The sequence below is a fragment of the Colobus angolensis genome, unplaced genomic scaffold, assembly GCF_000951035.1.
Source record: "Colobus angolensis palliatus isolate OR3802 unplaced genomic scaffold, Cang.pa_1.0 Scaffold172, whole genome shotgun sequence".
Taxonomy (NCBI): Eukaryota; Metazoa; Chordata; class Mammalia; order Primates; family Cercopithecidae; genus Colobus; species Colobus angolensis.
The window spans coordinates 1,495,088-1,515,974 of NW_012114844.1; the positions used below are offsets into that span (position 1 = coordinate 1,495,088).

The 20,887-nt window shown below is 45.6% G+C and overlaps 1 protein-coding gene across 2 annotated transcripts in view; it reads right to left on the reverse strand.

The window, feature by feature from the left end:
• IL16 (interleukin 16) overlaps positions 1-19,000 on the reverse strand; it is a 132,784-nt gene extending 113,784 nt beyond the window's left edge. Inside the window, exon 1 of one of the 2 annotated variants that reach the window (XM_011938359.1) lies at positions 18,704-19,000. In XM_011938359.1, the coding sequence (XP_011793749.1) occupies positions 18,704-18,743 (40 nt within the window). In that variant the 5' untranslated portion in view covers positions 18,744-19,000. Of the gene's footprint in view, positions 1-4,581; positions 4,841-18,703 lie in introns of those variants that run through there. The other variant, XM_011938360.1, reaches the window with a different exon arrangement.
• Between the last annotated feature and the right edge of the window lie 1,887 nt (positions 19,001-20,887).

Genomic DNA, 20,887 nt, shown 5'->3' on the forward strand with positions numbered 1-20,887 from the left:
ATTATCCAGGTGTGGTGGCATGTGCCTGTAGTCCCAGTTACTCGGGAGGCTGAAGTGGGAGAATCACCTGAGCCCACGGAGTCAAGGCTGCAGTGAGCCAGAATTGCACCACTGCACTCCAGCCTGGGCAACAAAGTGAGACCCTGTTTCAAAAAATAAATAAATAGAGAAATAAATAAAAATAATATTTAAAGAATTTTAAAAATTAAAAAAATCTCAACTTACATTTTTCATCATAGTACATGGATCACATAAACACACATAAGACTTATTTGTATACATAAATAAATATATATAACTAAAAAGTTTCATGAAACAATACCTTTACTATGGTATAATAAAAATAATATAAAAAACCTTTACTATGAAAAAGATAATATAAAATATGATTTTGCTAAGAGCCTTATGCAATCTGATATATGCCATTTTTTTGTTGTTTTAGAAAAAGAAAGTTGGTTCCAACCCACTAAATTGATTTTCAATCCTCACTAGTGGGTCATGCTTGAAAATCACTACTTTCAGGTTTTCTCTGATTTTTTATAGCAATTCCATATGGGGTATTTGCTTTGATTCCTCATTTAGTTCCCATCTTTGAGCCAGTGAATCTTTTCACCTGTACATTGATTTTGCCGCATTTGCATTTGATCAGCCCCACTCAAGAGGTCTGTGCTTACTCAGATTTGGGAGCTGGGATGGGTTCTGAAATTCCTCGTTGGAATCTTTCATATGCTGATGTCAGACTGCAGAAAGGGCTTAGATTTCCTGTGGCTTTTCTTTGGGTGAGAGGTGCAGTGAGCAGCAGGGAAGGTGCACCATTCCCCAGCATCCAAGCTCTCAGGGGAGCCTTGGACCTTTGGAAGGGATGTTTGTACGTGACCGCCTCCTATTGGCTGAACAAGGTAGCCATGTCTTAACTGCTGTAACTGTCCACTGAAGGAGCATTTCCATCCCAGATGCACATGCCAAGACTAAGCCAGGGGCAAGACCGATGGAGATCTCCACACTGGATGGTCCCCAGCATCGGGTCACCGTCCAGCATTACCAGTTGCTCCCACTCAAAGCAAACCCCTCCAGCATCTCCAGATGTGGCAAGAACAGCACCTCCCTGATGATGGGCTCTGCTCTTCCGCCCAGCGTCCTGCACATCCACCTGAGACATCCGCTGAGACTTCTCAGTGTTTCTGGCATACACTGAACAACCCTGTCTAGTTTACAAGACTGACATAGAGTTGTCCTTATTTCAACAGGAATTCAAAAGAAGAACTTGAAGTAAATTCCTGATTTCAAGCTGCCTTCCTAGCTAACCAAAACTCCAAGTTCTTGGAACTATTTGTTTATTTTGCCCCCGTGCCTATTTTCTCCCCATGTTTTTGAGCATGTTGCTATTCACAATGAATTGCTTTTTAATAGCAAAATGTAACCTATATATGAAAATGTATTACCAACTCAAATGCACAATACAAATGTATACATGTATTTTTTTGAGATGGAGTCTCCCTCTGTCACCCAGGCTGGAGTGCAGTGGCATGATCTTGGCTCACTGCAGTCTCCGCCTCCTGGGTTCCAGCGATTCTCCTGCCTCCGCCTCTTGAGTAGCTGGGATTACAGGCATGTGCCACCATGCCTGGCTAATATTCGTATTTTTAGTACAAACAGGGCTTCACCATGTTGGCCAGGCTGATCAGGAACTCTTGACCTCAAGTGATCTGCCCGCCTCGGCCTCTCAAACTGCTGGGATTACAGGCGTGAGCCACTGTGCCCAGCCTGCACAATACAAATTTAAGGTATTACAAGTTGAGTTCCCTGATTCAAAAATCTGACATCCAAAATGCTCCAAAATTTGAAAATGTTTAAGCACCCACATGACACTCAAAGGAGATGCTCATTGGAGATTTTGGTTGTTGGATTTTCAGATTAGAGATGCTGAAGCGAGGCTAAGTATATAATGCAAATATTGCAAAATCCATAAGAATTCCAAACCCAAAACACTTCTAGTTCCAAACATTTTGGATAAAAGATACTCAACTTGTATTGCTATTGTTAAAGCTGTTATTGTTGATGTTGTTCATTTATTTATACAATAAACATTTTCTGAGATTTCTTGTGTGCCAGGCACTTACGATACAAAGGATGAAGATAGTCCTTTACAACCTACTGGAGAAGATAGATGTGTAAATGGATAATATTCCTAGTGTGGGAAGTTTCATAAGAAAGGTTTAAATAAAGTACCCCCTTCTGAAGTGACTTTACAAATGGCCACATCAGGAGCTCACCCATGAGCTAGGGCTTGAAAGCTGAATGAGTGTTTTGAGGTGAAGAGACCCTTCTGTATTCGGGTCAAAGCAAATCTCTTCAGGGCAGTGGAGCCTGGAGCATGAGCAGAGAGGAGAGAAATGAATAGCCAATTCAGGCCAATTAGGGAATGAGGACCTTCTCCTACTGGTGAACAGATTTCTTTTTTTCTTTCTTTTCTTTCTTTCTTTCTTTCCTTCCTTCCTTCCTTCCTTCCTTCCTTCCTTCTTTCTTTGAGACGAAGTCTGGCTCTGTTGCCCAGGCTAGAGTGCCGTGGCAGGATCTCAGCTCACCGCAACATCCGCCTCCTGGGTTCAAGTGATTCTCCTGCCTCAGCCTCCGGAGTAGCTGGGATTACAGGCACATTCCATTATGCTTGGGTAATTTTTGGTATTTTTAATAGAGACGGGCTTTCACCATGTTAGCCAGGCTGGTCTCAAACTACCTTCCTCAGCTGATCCAAACACCTTGGCCTCCCAAAGTGCTGGGATTACAGGCGTGAGTCACTGTGCTGGCCAGTAGATTTCAATTCAAAATGTACCTCCCTCCCTCTCATTCCTATACCCCTGGGCCACTGCTGGGAACCAGAAAGTTGGAGGGGTTGACAAAAGGGCAGGTCTCAAGGTCCTGGTCTGCCTCTGCCAAAATAATTCTGCCTTAACTGATTATATATGAGTTTTCATGATAGATTTTAATTCTAAAAAGGTTTCCATGAATACAAAAAATTAGAAAATAATAATTCTATAGTTAATTGCATCCAATGGAGATTTTTTTTAACCCTATGGATATATGACCATCTTTGTGTTTAGGAAACTTAAAGTATTTATTGAGGCATGCCACAAAGCCAGTAAGAGCATGGATTTTGCAGTCAGACAGGCTGGGTTCGGGTCCTGGGAATGTCTAGCTGAGTGGTCCTGTGCAAGCCTCCTCACCTCTCGGTTTGGGGATATACTCCCTAAGCTCTAGGTTGTTGTAAGGTTTAAATGAAATGAGATATGTGAACATTTTAGCGTGGTGCCTGGGGCATGAAGAGTGGCCAGCAAATGGTTGGGGTACTAAGTTTTATTAAAAAGACTCACTGGAGGTTGAATAAATGAACAGTAGGGGCTTCGAGGGTCTGACCCACCTGACGGCTCATGCCCACACCATATCTGCAGCAGGGGAGGTGCCTTCTACTATGCTCATAAATGTTGACCATCACTTAACTTCAGGGTAAAGAAGGAGAACAGAGAGGAAGAAAAAGACTGAATGGTCTTCTTCTTCCAGGGGAAACTGGAGAAATACGAAGGGGTCACAGAGATGGCAGCTCCCAGGCTGCTTCCAGGAACCTGGTGGGAGCTTGAACTGGCCTCCTGGGACAAAGGGGTCATCTTTGTGTGGCTCAGCCTGAAGTGGGACGATTTCACCTGACAAGGGCAGGAGGAGCAGATGCTCCCCTGTATTCCCCAGGGAACCTCTATTCTTGTGCTGTTTCCACTACCAGACCTATACCCTTATTACCACAACCCCAAAGATAGCACTTCGTAACCATATATACGTACACATATTTCCCCCATTTATGTAGCTTAATTTACCTAAAGCAAGACACTGAAAATGCCTAGACGGGTTTGTATAGCCCATAAACAGACAGGTTTGGTCCTACCTCCTTCTCCAGCTACAGAAAGCAAACTTACTATGGACCAAAAAAGAAAAAAAGAACAAAACAAACAAACAAAAAACAAAAAATCACCAATCCTGGGACCTACCAATGCACGAATTAGTCACAGGACCCTTATCAAAAAAGCAAGCAGAATGAACTCTTTTCCCATGGTCAGTCTGCAGAGATGCCCACTCGCTGTCCCCACTTTGGAGAAAAGGAGTCTGGCCAGGCAGCAGAGAAGCCTCCATCAGGTGCCTGTGGCCTTTCTCTCTCCCGCTACCTTCCTTTTCTCCACCTCCTTCCACACCCCATTACCAAGGATGAAATTAGGCTGAAAAGTCAGAAATCTCAGGACTAAATTATCCCCATGCTGCAGAGCCAGGTCAAGCAATATCCCTCTGCCCACCCTGGCCTTCTGAAGCTGCTTCCTTCTGTACCTAACTGTGTGACATGGTGACACAGAGTTACCTACACAATCCTGGCTTCTGCTCCTGCCCCTTACCCCAGCACCACTTTCAAATATGAAGTTACGTCCTAGCAACCAAGACCTTCCCTATTCAGGTCAGAGAGACCAGCCTCCTCCCTCTGGTAACAGCCACCTGGACAGAGCAGTTGCCTGATAGACATTCACTCACCTGGTGCCCACCTACCTCCCTATGCACAGTCCCCCAGGGCTGCCGCCTCCCTTGCTCCTCTCTCCAGCTGCCCAGCAGGGATTGCAGCACCACTTATTCTCGGACAGCCTGTGGCCCAGGCCTGGGTCAGAGCCGGCAAGGATTGAGAAATGGATGCTCAGTTCTCAGATGGAGGCCAGCCTTTGAGTCAGATCCCAGGCTCCAATAGTTGAGATGCTGTGAGTAGGACACAATATTCACCACCTGCTCTGGACAGATGACTCGGGACAAATGTGTCCCACCTGGCATGGATTTGCTCGAAGACTCCCGATCTGAGCCATCTGACTGCTCCACGTGAAAACGCTTGATCCAAAAAGGGGTACAGCCAGTGCTGAGAAGCTCAGCCTCGTTACAAGGTCCACCATCTGCTGGGCTGGCCGGCAACACCCAGGAGGCAAACCCAGTGTAGAGCCACAGAACCATAGTGAGGTTCCTTGGTCCAGCCCAGCTGCCCCTGCCTTCTTTGGACAACACAGAAATGACTAGGAGAGCAGAAAGATAGCAAACATGACTCGGTGCCTACAATGTGCCTGGCACACTGCTAGGAGTTTTCCATAAACCTCATCACATGCTGGGAGCTGTGGCACATGCCTATAATCCCAGCTACTCAGGAAGCTGAGGCAAAAGGATCACTTGAGCCGGGAGGTTCAAGACCAGCCTGGGCAAACCATAGTGAGAACCCATCTCAAATTATATAAAAATTTAATAAAAAGAGAAAAAAAAGTCACATACAATCCTGCCATCAATCTGGTAAATATATCACCTACTTTACAGACAAAGCCACTGCACAAACATTCATTAAACACCTACTGTGTGCCATGCAATTTCCCCAAGGTCACATAGTTAGCAAGTTAGCAAGCCAAAATCCACCTGTCTCCAAAGCCCAGGCATTTTCCATAGCATCTCATTTCCTGTCTGTGCCACCCTTTCCCAAAAGCAACAGACTGGCTCTCAGAAGCTTATGTAAATCAGTGGTCCTCAAGCCAGCTGCATCAGCAGCATCTGCTAGAAATGCAAGCTCTCAGGCCCTGGCCTAGACCTCCTGAAGCAGCACCTCTGGACGTGGAGCCCAGCACTCTGTTTTCACAAAGCCTCCAGGTGATTTTGGAGCATGCTCAAGTGTGACAGCCCATGACCTAATGTATACAGAGCATGTTGAAAATTGCAGCATAAAAGAATGGGGCACTTTTGTGTGTGTCCTGTTGGCATTACTGTCATGAGACCAGAGTGCCTTTCCCCCACATAGGCCCTTGGAGAATCTAATCGTAGGGTGGCATTTAACCCATCTGCCCCACAAAGAGCATCCCACACATCTCTCCTAAGCTCAGTCTCTGTGAGCCGTGTGTACGTGCCAGCCTGAAGTTTTTGTATGGACCTCTCTTCTGAAGAACGGAATGTTTCCCAGCGCTCAGCACCAAATGTTTCAGGGTTTCCTGGGGGCTTTAATGAGGGTGTAGGTGCAACCTGTAGGAAGCCCTTAAAATTCCATGCAAGGCTGCAAAAATCTAGCCACTGCTGCTGGAGAACCCAGGCCCACGGTCACAAGGGAAGCATGGGAGGAGGGAGCACTTTATCTGGGGATAAAGCTGCCTTTGTCAGCAGGCACAGGGGACATTGTAGGGCTCAGTCTGGAGTGCAGTGAAGAAATTTCTAAATTGCAAGGAGTTAGCGCCTCTGTCAGTGTCACCTGCTCAGCTCACACCCACAATCTCTCTCACAATGGCCTGGGTGCGGTGGGGCCAGGACAGACATCGGGTCCCACTTCCATCGTGCTCTGGCAGAGGGGCTGAGGAGCAATTCAGCACCCCAGGGCTACGGAGGCTGACCTTGCCCTTCTTGAATCCTGAGGCCTGGGAGGGTCCCACAGCCTCCCTCCTCCACTAAGTCTAAGTTCTCTCTTGTCATCGGTACCTGAATCCAGTTCCTGCCTCTCCCTCTATTTTCAGAAGATCTGTTCTTTCTCACTCTCAGAAGGTAATTATTCCAAAGTGTACTTGAGACTTGGCCCTGATTTTTCCTAATACAGGGTGGTTTGTTCTTCAAGGTGGAAATTTTGTCACCCCTGTGCCCTTCAGGACATTCTGCAGAAAAAGAAGAGTCTCCACGCTGCCCAGCACTCCACAGTCCAGTACTGCAAGCCAGAAGAGAGGGGGAGGAAGACGCAGCTGAGAGAGCCCTGCCCTGGATAGAACCAGGAAGTTCAAGCACCACTTCAAGCTCAACCAAGAGCTTCCTGTGCAATCTTGGTAATTCTTAGCCTTGGTTTGCTAAGATCAAAATTAGATGAAATTAATTTTCCGCCAGAAGAAATTAGAAACTTCTACCGCACAGTGTCACTGAGAGAATGGGGCAATAGAGGAGGAAGCATGCTGTCAACAGCTAACCAAGCAGAAGCCTGCTCACCTTGTTGGCCCTTCCAGCCCACAGAGCTGAGAAATCTGTTAAACAAGTAATTCTGATGCTTGCTAAAGCTTCATAACCAATAATGTGTATTTCCTTCTAATTCTCCTCTTTTTTAATTACAAAATTTTATTGCCAAAAGCAAATTTTAGTTATGTAAATTTTTAATTCCAGAAATTTTAATTACAAAATTAAAATTACAAATTTAAAAAAATTAATTTAAAAATTTTTTATTTTAGAAATTCTAATTTAATTTTTTAAAATTAAAATTAAAATTACAAGTTTAAATTTAATTTTAAAAAATTAAAATTACAAATATTTTTAGTTTCAAAATTTTAATTATAAAAGTAATATATGTTTGTTGCGGCAAGTAAAAACATTCAGAAGGCAAAAAGAAAGTGTGTCCTTAAAATGACATAAGAGGGTCATCTCCTATTCTGTTCAAACAATGGCAAAATAAAGAGCTTAGAATCAGAGCAATAAGCCCCAGCTTCTGTACTAAGCGGCTCAGTCAACTGCAAGTCCTTTTACCTTGCTGAGTCTCAGTTTCCATGTCCACAAAATGGAAACAATAACTCAACAATCTGACAGGGTTGCTCAGAGGTCTGAGCAAGGAGCTGTCTCGCAGTCTATAAAATGCCTTGGGAATTATTTATGCCGTACACGTTCGGCCATGCGAACTGTATTATCATGATGCAGAATATAATTTAACAATTTTAACTAGTAATGTAACATCACGACATGATGATAATAAATTCTCTTCGCATTTAGCACTTTCAACTTAGAAAGACGGTTGAGGCTAAAACTTGACGATTTTATTGTACGTCCCCACTTACGGCGCAAACACTGAGACTCAGAGAAGTTACATGTCCAAAAAGTGTGCATCCAAGGCTGTGTAGTCAGAAGCCATTGGTCCCTTGATTCCCGCTCCCGGGGTCTCTTCTCCTCTTTCCCTGGCCCACAGCAACATATAGATTTAAACCAAAGGTTTTAACTTCATACAAAAACTCTAGCTGACTGTCATCTAGGCCATGCTGACCTCTTTCTGGCCTTTTTTTCTTTCAAACTGTCCATTGGGCTTGCATCCTTTCAAAGTAATATTCCATCACTAAGGTACTATACAACTAAAACAAGCAACTGAAGCCAGTCCACAGGCAAACATACCACACACGTGCCAACAACTTCCAAATTCACTTCTCCAGCCTTGGACTTCTCCTTGAATTCTGACTCTTTTTTCCGACCACTTGCTTAACATCTTCAGCTGGAGTTTAACCTGCATTTCAAAAGTAACACTGCCTGGCTCTTATTCAGTGAGGCAAAAAAAGAAAAAGAAAAAGAAAAAGAAACACTGTCAAATACTACTCTTGATTTCCCCCTAATAAAATGTTTCTTCCCTAAACTTCCACATTTTGGTAGTTGTCACTAGCATCCATCAATTTCCCAAGCCAAAATCCTCAGTATCAAGGTGGGAAGAACATAGACTCTGAAGCCAAAATTCCTGGGTTCATCTCACAGGTCTGTCCCTGACCAAATGCATGATCACAAGCAGGCAAAGAGGCACATCTCTGTGGACTGTTTTTGTCATCGATAGGATGGCTAGTGCACTAACATCTACCTCACAAGGTTTGTTTAGGACTAAATGTGGTAATACCTGTGAGGTTCTTAGAACAATTCCTGCCAGAATAAGCCCTCTGTGAGCTTTTATTCAGCTTGATCCCTCTGTCTCTCTGACCTTCCACATCACATCCAATTTATCAGTGATTCTCGTTGGCTCTATCCCCAGAAGCTATCCCACTTTCTTTCTGCTTCTCTCCATCTTCACTGCCTCCACCCTCCTCTTACCAGTGCCTCTTGCCTGATTATGGCTTTCACCTTCTAACTGGGATTCTGGTTCCTACTTAGACCTTCATAATCCATTTTTCACATAATAGCAGGTAGGCTTTTTGAAAATATAAATTGGATCATGACATTCACCAGCATAAAATTTGCAAGGGCTTTGAACTACTTTTAAAAACTATTTTTTGTTTGTTTGTTCGTTTTTGAGACAGCATCTTGCTCTATGGCCCAGGCTGCAGTGTAGTGGTAAGATCATAGCTAACTGCAGCCTTAAACACCTGGCTCAAGCAATCCTCCAGCCTCAGCCTCCCGAGTAGCTAGGATAATAAGCACATGCCACCATATTTGGCTATTTTTTTTTTTTTTTTCCTGTAGAGACATGGTCTCTCTATGTTGCCCAGACTGGTCTCGAACTCCTGGCCTCAAGCAATCCTCCTTCCTTGGCCTCCCAAAGGGCTGAGATTATAGGCATGAGCCACTGCACCCAACCACTGTTTTAAAAATTTAATAAACTTTACTGTTCTGAGCAGTTTTAGATTTACAGAAATATTGCACAGAAAGTACAGAACTCCCAAATACTGATCTCCCTCTCCACACACACAATTTCCCATACTATTAACATCTTGCACTGGTGTGGTACATTTTTACAATTGATAAACCAATACTGATACATGATTATTAGCTAAAGTTCATGGCTTACATGACGGTTCACCCATTGTGTTGTACAGTTCTATGTTCTGATAAGTGCATAGCATTATGGATCTACCACTGCAGTATCATACAGAGGGATGTATTTACTGCCCTAAAAATGCTCTGTGCTCTGCCCCTTCCAAAGGTTTTGCATTGTTTTTCAAAAAAACACCCAAATTCCTTACAATGTCCCAAAGGAGCTACATGATCTCACCCTTGTTTATCTCCCAAACTTCAGCTTCCACCTCTGCCTCTCCTACTCGCTGCATCCCAAAGTCACCCTGGCCTTCTGGCTCTTTCTTGAATAAGCCATGCCCATGTCACCCTAAGGTTTCTGCCCCCGTTGTTCTCTCTTACAGGAAAGTTCCACTTCCAGATCTTCATATGGCTGGCTCTTCCGACACCACATCCTAAGTGGGATCTTTCTTGTCCACTCCTAAACCAGGCACTCACTGTTATCTCTCCTTATTGTATTTTCTTCATAGAACTTGCCAGCATTTGAAGCTGTCTTGTTAGTCTGCTTGGGTACCTGCATACCATCCATCCACCCCATCTAGGTCCCACACAGGGACCTCATCAGCCTGTTCACTGTGGGGTCCCCAGCACTAGAGCATTCCTGGCCCATAAAGGGTTGATAAACATTTACTGAGTGAATCAATGCATAAATGAATGAATAAATAAATGACCAATGCCACGTAATGAGTTTCTACATTTGTTTGTAGTTTCAAGTTTACAAAGAGCTCTTCCAACATTTCCTTTGCGTAATTTATGTGATTAGGCCCAGGTTTAAATGGAACTTAAAAAACATATTCACAGTATCTCTCTTAGCTCCCAGAAGCCACAGATTCGGAAACAGAATGTTCTCTCCAAGGGAAGAGAGTTTAGTTCCAAGAGCATTCATGACCCTCTGGACATGACAAGAAGAATCACTTGGTTTAATTCATGACTCTAAAACAAAGAAAAAGTACTTAGAGATATAGAACCTTGGCTGATTAATAACAGCAACAACAAGCATCCGCACAGCACTTGCTGTGGGCCAGTGTGGAGGCTGAGGCAACTCCATTTTGGGTGCTAATCCCCCATGTTGGCTTCTGATTAACTCCCATTCCAGGAAAGTCTCGTAAGATTTCTTGTCTATCTACTGTTCCTTGTATAAGAATATGTACTTATCCTGCCCTTAGGTCAAAACAATCTTGATGTTATTGTACTTACCATAAATCCTGGCCTTGAGCAATCTCCCTACCCATTCCTTCTGAAGCACTGTGCCCTTCTCCTATGATATATAAACCCTGGGTCTGGGGTGTAATGGTGGGGATTCACCATCTTGTCTCGCCATCCTAGACACAGACTTGGCTTCTGGTCATAAGTCCCTATTCAACATCTCTTTCTAAGAAACTGGATTTTTCAGCTTCTTTCTTTGGCCCCTCAACTTCCTCAGCCTTTAGGGGTAGATTTGCACAGGTCTGCTCACCGTGGAACATCTAGACACAAGGCTGAGTAGCATCCACATGGTATCTAGCTCCACAATTCACTTGGAGGGTTGGTACCATAATGATTTCCCCTTTTTCTTATGAGAAAGGAAGGAAGAGACATCACAGGGAGTAAAACAACTCAAAGCCCAAAGCACAGAGCCAGGAGGTTAACCCAGGATTATCTGACAACAAAATCCAGTCACTTCTTGTCCTTGTAACAAAAGCTGAGTAAGTAAACACTGCTGTGCTGAGCATCTATAGATCCTTACCCATCCCCTTCAGCCCCATCACATGGTTGGGCTTAGAAAGGGTTAAACGCCACAGCGGGAGGGAGTGGTCAGTGCCTGCGTGGTGCTATTTTTAAGGCCAAGAATAGGATGGTTTGCACAGCACCACCTGGCAATGAGAAAAGACCAGGTATTAATGAATGACACACCCAGGGGGAGAAGGGGGAGAATGTTTCCACTCAGCAAGACTTTGGCAGGAACCGTGTGTTCAGTTTGGGGTCTTGCCTTTTACAAGAGTGTGGAGGCAGTTGAGTCCCTCATCTTTTCTGGCTGTCACAGAATGTCCGAGATGCCCTGGCCCACGTGGCTTCAGACGGGACAAGGGTGGAGTTCAAGGTGGATGGTGCCGGGCTGTGCAAAGCAGTTATTTGTCCCACGCTTTCAGTCTTTCTGCCCACACAAGTATCTGAGGAACGCCGCTTCCTGCCTTGCATCAGAAAGCAACATTTTTAAAGATTAAGAAATCCCTACTTTCTTCTCTTAATTTGTTGTTGTCATGACATGACTGACTCAATAAGTAAAAATTTTAAATCCCTGCCCAAGGACACAGGCTTGTCTCCCCCACGCCTGAAGTTCCTCCAGATGCTTCGTGCGTCCTTCCACCTCCACATGTCAGCACACTCTGTCCTTTCTAAGCAAGGGCCTCAACAAGCCCTGCCTCCAGCGAACTCTCATATGTTTTTCAAGGTTTGGCTCAGTATCACCTCCTCCAGGAAGACTTCCCTGACACCCCCTCCCAACTCACACATTAAATCAGGAGTTGCCTTGACTGGGCACAGTGGATCAGACTTGCAATCCTAACTCTTTGGGAAGCTGAGGCAGGAGAATCACTTGAGACCAGGAGTTCAAGACCAGCCTGGGCAAGACCCTGTCTCCACAGCAAGACCCTGTCTCTGCAAAAATAAAAATGAAAAATTAGCTTGGTATGGGCCAGGTGCAGTGGCTCATGCTTGTAATCCCAGCACTTTAGGAGGCCAAGGCAGGTGGATCATATGAGGTCAGGAGTTGGAGACCAACTGGGTCAACATGGAGAAATCCTGTCTGTACTAAAAATACAAATACTAGCTGGGCATGATGGCGGGTGCCTGTAATCCCAGCTTCTCGGGAAGCTGAGGCAGGAGAATTGCTGAACCCGGGAGGTGGAGGTTGCAGTGAGCCGAGATTGCGCCACTGCACTCCAGCCTGGGTGATGGAGTGAGACTCCGTCTCAAAAAAAAAAAAGCTTGGCATGGTGGCATGTGCCTGTAGTCCCAGATACTTAGGAGGCTGAGGCAGGAGGATTGCTTAAGCCCAGGCTTAAGCCAGGAGGTCAAGGCTGCAGTGAGCCTTGATCACACCACTGCACTCCTTGTTTCAATAAATAAGAGATAAATAAGGAGCTGCCCTTTGAGCTGTCCTCCCAAAGCACTCTATGCTGAGCTCTCTCATCTGTGTGTCTGCCTTATCCAGTAAGAGAATAAAGCCTTGCTGCCAGGGGCTGTGCCATATCTTTCTTTGTAGCCCTGGTATTGAGCATAGTACCTGACACAAACTGGATGCTAAGTAGCTGTGAGAGGAAGGGATAAGAAGAGGAAGAGAAAGAAGGAAAAAAGGCAGGGAGGAAGAAGGGCAAAGGAAGGAGGGAGAGAGGGATTCTTTGCGATCAGACGTATAGACACAGAGACAATATAGACACATCAACACATGGATCTAACCTGTTACAGGCACACGTATGCACGTGCACACCCTAGTCACAAGAGGCAGGGTTTGCACTGAAAAGAGCACTGGTCCAGGAGTCCAGCAGCCTGAGTTCCTATCCCCTGGGCTACTGCTGACTAGTGTGTGACCTGAGGGAAGCCAGTCCTCTTCCTGAGCATCAGCTTCCTCATCTGTAAAATGGGTTATTATAAGACTTATATAGAATTATCTCACTGCCTGAAATACAGTGGACGTTCAACAAATACCAGCTCTGCCTTCCCTCAGCTCCATCCCGCCCGCAGTGCCCCACACACCCTCTAAAATGGGAAGAAAAGAACAGCAGTGTGCAAGAGCCAGAAATGCCTGTGACTATACCCTACCCCTTTCCGCCTCATAACATCATAGCAATTCAGACGGTTGAAAGCACATCTACCCGACACTACCTGCAATCTATTTTGTGCTGCTTTTATATTCATCTTGCCAGTGAAAGGCACATGCATTGCCTCCAATGCCATTCTAGTATGGACTGCAGCAGGAAATATGAGGACAACTCGAATGGGAACAGCTTGGCACCCATCACCGGGCCTTAGCGTCCGTGGGGGCTCAGGTGAGGCCCTCAGGATAGACAAGGACATATAAAGCCTCAATACAGTGCTCACCACCCATGGGGCCCCTGCTCCATCTCCTCTGCCCTGACCTGTTTCTAACCTCACTGTCAGAACCCAAAACTGCAACCCTAATCCTAAGCCCAGAGACAGCCAGGACCACTCTCTGTACCTTGCTGCCCTTTAGCCCAGAATAACCCACAGCTTGGTGCTGCTTTCTTGTCCCAGAACCCCCAGCCAACGTCTGCACTTGAACTCATCATAAAGTCTGCTCACCACAGTTGGGGGCCTTTACAGGCAAGGGTTTTGCCCCCATGGTCAAAGGAGGACAAAGCAGGTGTCATACTTTATTTAATCAGGTCTTTAATGTTAGCAACAAGTTGTATATTATCAGCAAAAATTGAAAGCAACTGAGAAGGGCACAAGAGAGCTTTATGGGGTGATGATGATGGTAATTTTTGGGGTGGGGGTGGACAAAGTCTCACTGTCACTCAGGCTGGCATGTAGAGTGATACAATCATAGCTCACTACAGACTCAACCTCCCAGACTCAAGCAACCCTCCTGCCTCGGCCATCCAAGTACCTGCGATTACAGGTGTGCACCGTCACACCCAGCTAATTTTTAAGTTTCATAGAGACGGGGTCTTGCTATGTTGCACAGACTGGTCTTGAACTCCTGGGCATCAGCCATCCCCCACCTCAGCCTACGAAAGTGTTGGGATTACAGATGTGAGCCACTGCACCCAGCCAGTGATGATAACATTTTATGCCTTGCTAGGGGTGTGCTTTACACTGGGATATACACTTTTCACAGTGAACTGAATGGTGCACTTAAGATACATACATTTCACTGTATGTAAATCTTACCTGAAAGAACAACAGTAAACAAATATTGAAAGTTAGATGTATGATGAAGTCAAGTTCCACCCTGAAAGATTCCCCTGTGTAAGTAAGTGCATACACATAGTCTACCTCCAAAGGGGAGACCACCTGTATCCTCATCCTACTTTCTGCTAGAGAAGAAGCCAGCGGGGGCTACTTTGGGCCCTCAGGTACCCTTTATTTAATCCCCAACTTATTTGGAAATGTGTTCAAAAAATAAGATGGATAGCCAGGCATGGTGGCTCACTCTTGTAATCCCAGCACTTTAGGATGCTGAGGCAGGGAGGATCACGTGGGGACAGGAGTTCGAGGCCAGCCTGGGCAACATGATAAGCCTTCATGTCTATATTTAAAAAAGAAAAAAATGAGGAAAAAAAGACAGATGCATGGATGGACAGAGGGATGGAGAGATGGATAGATGTGGCAAAGCAAATATAGTAAAATCTTATTTGTAGAACCTAGATAATGGACATAGGCATGTTGACAACAATTCTTTCCTCTTTTCCATATGTTTGAAAATATTTGTGATGGTATTTTGGAAAACATAAAATTGAAAGCAAGCCAAGATGTGCATAATATGGGGAATGGTTAAATAAATTACTGCACAGGCATCTGATCTGATGTTCTGAAGTTGGTAAGACTGGTGGTTCAGATAACTTTGTCAGAACTGAGAAGTTAACCACAACCCAACGTCGAGTGGAAGCATCAGCATGTGAGCAGTATGGATATGCAGAAGGCTCACTGTGCTTTTTCAGCTGCATACTGCTTGCTAAGAGTACAGGCATTAGAATGTAATAGACTCGCCTGCGTTCAAATCTGTCCTGCCTCTCATCACCTGGTTGAACTCCCTGTGTCTCCTTTTGGTTCACCTGTGAAGTAAAGACAGCAGCATGTACCCCACAGCACTGTAGGTAAGGTCAAATGAGTCAGTGCTCATGAAGGATGGTCCTAAATCAATGCCTAATGCTGAAAGCACTCAGGAAGAGGGAGCTGCTGCTATTACTGAGGGCTTTCCAGGGTTCAGGGCAAGGCCCCTCGTAATGACGGATGCACACTCAGGGATTGGCTGCCAGATCCAGATGTGGGGAACAGAGACAACTGGCTGATACACAGGCAGAACCTTGCCCCACCAGCAAAAAGCCCTTATTCCCTTAGCTAACAGGTCACCATAATTTTTTTCAGATGCTGCAAGAAAAACAGACTGGATGGATGTACCCTCATAAAACTCACAGTGTCTAGGTTAAGCTGGTAAGATTTGAAACACGTTTCTTTTCCCATCCCTATTCTACAATTCCCCTGTTTGCTTCTCCATCCCTGCCCCAGCATAACTCCCACACGCCCTTCAGAAAGCAACTCAAATAGCACCTCCTCAGGGAAGCCCCACGCTGATCTGCCAGACTAGGCCAGTTTCCCTGGTACAGCCTCCCATAGAACTTAACCCTCTTTGACGTTATATTTATGTGCATACTGTTGTTTATTTAATGTGTCCCATTAGATCCCCAGAGCCCAGCACAGTGCTTGAAGCATAGAATATTCTAAATAAATTTGTTGGAAATAAATTCCAGGCTGGGCATAGTGGCCCACCAGCCTGAGCAACATAGGAAGACTCCATCTCTACAAAAAAAATAAAATTTAGCCAGGCATGGTGGCACACTCCTGTAGTCTCAGCTACTAAGGAGGCTGAGGTGGGAGAACTCCTTGAATCCAGGAGATTGAGGCCATAGTGAGCCATGATCACGCCACTGCACTCTAGCCTGGGTGACAGATGAGATCCTGTCTCAAAAAAAGAAAGGGAAAAGAAAAGAAAAAAAGCAACGAAAATGAATTCCAAGTGTTTGGGAAAGTGATTTCACTCTTTGTATATTGAAAAGTAAATAGGAAATTAGGAGGAGACAGAGTAATAAAACTACATCCAAGTTTGTCCCGGGCAACATTACATAGCTCTTAACTATCAAAGACATATGGCAGTGTCTCATGTGGTTTTACTTTTTTTGCGGGGGGAGAAATGTTGTGCGGGTATGGGGGAAGGTGTGCAGCAGAATCCCCCTCAAACCCTATGCCCCACCCTCCAGCCCTATGCAGAGCCTCCCTCTGCTTCCCACAGGCCCAGCTCCTCCTTGCTGACAGCTGGCCAAGTCCCAAGGATCCCCAGGTATCTTGATTCATATTTCCCAGCAGAAGGAATCAAGGCACCTATGGTGGAGACCACAGGACCCAACTATTATTAAGGACACATCCAACCACCATGGCCACATGCTCAGAATCTGCATATGTGAAATAGCAGAGCTGGAGTGTTGTTAGGGGCCATCTCTAGTCCAACACCCTTCCATCCACTTTATAGACCGGGACACTGAGTCCCAGATATGGAAAAGGGCTTATCCAAAGTCACACTGCTATGTAAGGATTTAACTGGACAGGTGTCCCTGCATGTGAATGCCCAATCTTCTAACAGCCTAACTCAGAGAAAAGAAGGGACTGCATCAAATGTATTGAGTAGATGATGGGGCATTGCCCAGATAAGCTCCTCACCCCTGGACCAAGGCGTTCATTCCCACAGCTGACATAGGGTTGTCTGTGACAACTCACAACTGAGTCCCTCTCCAGAAACTACATTCAGCCAAAGACAGCTGCCTCACCCAAGGTTATGCCTGGGTTCCAGGGGCAGCCCACAAGCAATGACTGGTCACTGCAGGGATACAAAACCCCACAGGATCCCCTGGATCTGCTGAGGCCGGTGTTGCAACTGCATCACAGCCCAACTTCTCCATCTGTCTGATTCTGCCTCCCTCACCCCACACTGGTGTTGTTCCCAGAGCACACACCAATGAACTTCGTATGTGCAAATCTCTGTCTCACCATCTGTTACCAGGGAAACGCAACCAAAGGCGGTGCAGCCAGGGTAGGAAGTGGTAAGACCTCCCTGTGAATCAGAGTGAATAAAATGGTTTCACCAAACACTGAGCACCTAGTAAACACCAGGTCAAGTCCCAGACTCAAAGATCCCCAGTGGAAGTAAATGCATCCATGTCTTCTGCCTCCAAAGGGAGACCACCTGAATGCTCACCCCACTTTCTGCTACACAAAGAGCCAGGGCTACTTTGGGCCCTCAAGTACTCTTTTCTTCATCCTCAAGCCTGTATATCTATGACAGTTGCTGTTTCAGAACAGGGGAGCAGTCTGCTTAGGAGAGCTGACATGTCCTCTGAATACATACATGCCATTTGGGTCATTTCACACACTTTATCTTAGTTATTGTTTCTGCCTTCCTGTGAGGTAAGAATTTATGACCACCGTTTTGCAAAGGAGGAAAGTGAGCCTTTGAAAACCTTTTCCAAGATAAAGGAGCCTGTTACCTTCAGAGCCAAGATTCCATCCCAGGTGGCCACGCCCCATGGCCTGGGTTCTTATTCCCTATACCCCACTGCCTTTCTTCAGACTTCAGCAGATGCCTTAATGCAACCTAAGCAAGTGGATGCCAGGGTTCTAGCCATATCTTTCTGGAGCTAGAAAAGTCAGAATACGCCTTTGACTTGCTTACTTCTCCTTTTTAAGGAAAATCATGTGTTTACTCTCTTATGCCAAAGTTGCAACGGAGCTGAAGTTTTGCCAGTGTTAACTTTAAAAGTTGGGCAGAAGGGTTAAAACGTTTTGCTGTGATGCCTGTTTATGTTTCCAGAGCAAAGGAAGAAGATTGTAATAAGAAATGCTCTCATCTGTTGGGCTGTACCTGCAGGAAGGTAGGGGGTCTGGATGGAGGCCCCTCCCAGTTCTCAGATCTGCTCCAGAGACCTGCGCTCCACTCACTTCTCCCGGAGCTGAGCAGCTCCCTCTTCCGCTCCGCTTCTGCTGAAACTGGAGCGGAGCTGGTGGGGACCTTGACAGCTACAGCGTTTTAGACACTGATACCTCTTCCCCATGAAGAGGAAGCCAGGGCACATGGAAAGCCACTGCCCTGGCCAGGGTTCACTCTCATCCCTGTGGGGGTCCTGCAATTGCTCTTCCTGAACTCTCTGCCAAGCACATGGTGAGCATTCAGCCAGCCTCTGCAAAGACAGGCATTGTGTCCTATTGCAGCACACATGTGTGCCCCCACACACATGTGTGCGCACACACTGACACACTCACTCATATACTACACAGTGTGGCCAAAACTATGCTTCCATTCCCCTGGGAGGTTGTCAGGAAGGGTCCACCCCTGCATTCCAACCTCCCCTGCGTCCCCTGGGATAGGAGAAGCAGCTCCACTCACCATTCTGCCTTCCCGGAAAGACTCTCTTCTGCAAACTCATCACACAGGGTTTGAAGGAGGGAGAGAGAGTTGTGAAAAGTTCCTCCAAACCAGGATCAGGGGTCCATGGGAGGGTTGATGGCAGCTTCTCGGCTGGGAGTATTTGAATATGAGTTAAAACTACAAAGTAACTCCTCGTTACAACTGTTTTTTTCCTCGGCAGGGAGGGAGAAAAAAAAATCCCTTTCCCTCTGCCAGAAAATCTTTAACGTTTCACAACGGTCGCTTCCAACTCCTGCCCTCCTTGAGAAGCAAATGTGTATAAAGGCAATGTTATTTCACTGAATCAAGCCCTCAGATCATAAGCCTTTTCCTGTACCACAAACAGAAATGTAAAACCTCAAACTTTCCTTTGGACTTGGAGTCTGTTGTGAGAGGGCAGAACACAACCCTTTCTGAAGTCTAATGTATGGAAAATGTGCCGCACTGTTTAGATCATCGCAAGCACTTGAATCTCTGCCCCCCTCTTCTCCTTTTTTTTCTTTTTAATGAGTTCTGGTGTGTTTATGTAATTGCATGGGACAAACACAACACCTAAAATCCTTGCCCAAAGTTGAAGTGATTCATTTTCTCCTTCACACACACCACACACAAACACAGTGCCTGTTTAATCCAAGTGAAAATGCCTTTCATAAAATCTGCAAAGAGCTTGGGCAGACAGACCCGTGGTGAATGCAGCCTGTGTCCTGAGAAGGGCAACTGGGCTTGGGGGAAGGTGGAGGCTGACTTGAATCAACACAAACAGAAGGCGCTCTGATTCCTGCCATGCCAAGACAAAAAAGGGATAAATGAAAAAGGGATTTGGGCTCTGGGTAATGGTGCTATAAAACGTTTTCAGCCTACTCTACCCAATTTCTTCTGCTTGCCTTCTCATACCAGGACATTTTATTTTTGGTCTTGGACAAGATGTACTATTATTTAAAATGACCAATTTGACTGCTGGGTTAAATAAATCCTTGGATCACCATTGGAAAGATCAAAAGAATATACAGTTAGTGGGCAAACAGAACTGAAAACCGAGAAAGTAATATCCACCCCTCTAGTGGAAGAGTGTGATGATTTTCTGGACATAGCAATGTGAGACTGAATGGAAGGGAAAGCCTGCTCTGTTTGATAGAGAAAGAAAAACTTACCAGGAAAGCAAGTGAGACAGATCCTGGTCTAGTCCCTGAGTTATCTGTCACCAGCCAAGGGCCCCAGGTGTTTTTGGGATGGACCCCCTGCCGTGGTGCCTCTGCTACCACTCAGGGCTCCAAAGAATCGTGGCCACTGGCATCACCATCACTCTGCTCAATCCACTGCCAAGACACTGTGACTCTCCTGCTCCCTCTGCACCCCTCACCCCCATGCAAATATGCTTTAGATAATCATTTCTCAAGGCAGTGCTACAGGTTGCCAGAGAAACTCTGCTATCAGCACCTGGAGTCAGAACAGCTCCCTGAGAGCCATCATCACCCCTGGGTGAAGGTGGGGACCCCACACTGGCACTTCGTGGCCCTTCCTTACTCTGATTATTGAATGAACTGCCCAGGCTCTGAAACTGCCGGATGCTGCAGCTGTGCCAGGAGCACTGTGAGGGCCAGAAACTGGCTTTGCATGTTAGTGGTACCCAATGGCAGCAACAACAGGCAATAGGCTAGATAAATTCTGGGAATACTCTGCAGATATTAAGATGATGTGAAGCCAGACACCATGGCCCACGCCTGTAATCTCAGCACTTTGGGAGGCCGAGGTGGGTGGATCACCTGAGGTCAGGAGTTCAAGACCAGCCTAGCCAACATGGCGAAACCCCGTTTCTACTAAAAATACATAAATTAGTTGAGTGTGGTGGCATGTGCCTGTAATCTCAGCAGCTTGGGAGGCTGAAGCAGAAGAATTGCTTGAATCTGGGAGGTGGACATTGCAGTGAGCCGAGATCGTGCCACTGCACTCCAGCCTGGGTGACAAAGTGAGACTCTGTCTCAAAAAAAAAAAAAAAAGAAAGAAACAAAGAAAAGAAAAGAAATTAAGATGATGTGATGAAATAAGATGTATTGCCATAGAAAGATGTCTGCATTGTATTATTAAGTGAATGAAACCACTTACAAAAAACATGATGTAAATATGATCCACATACATGAAACAAGATCAGATCTGGAGAATAAA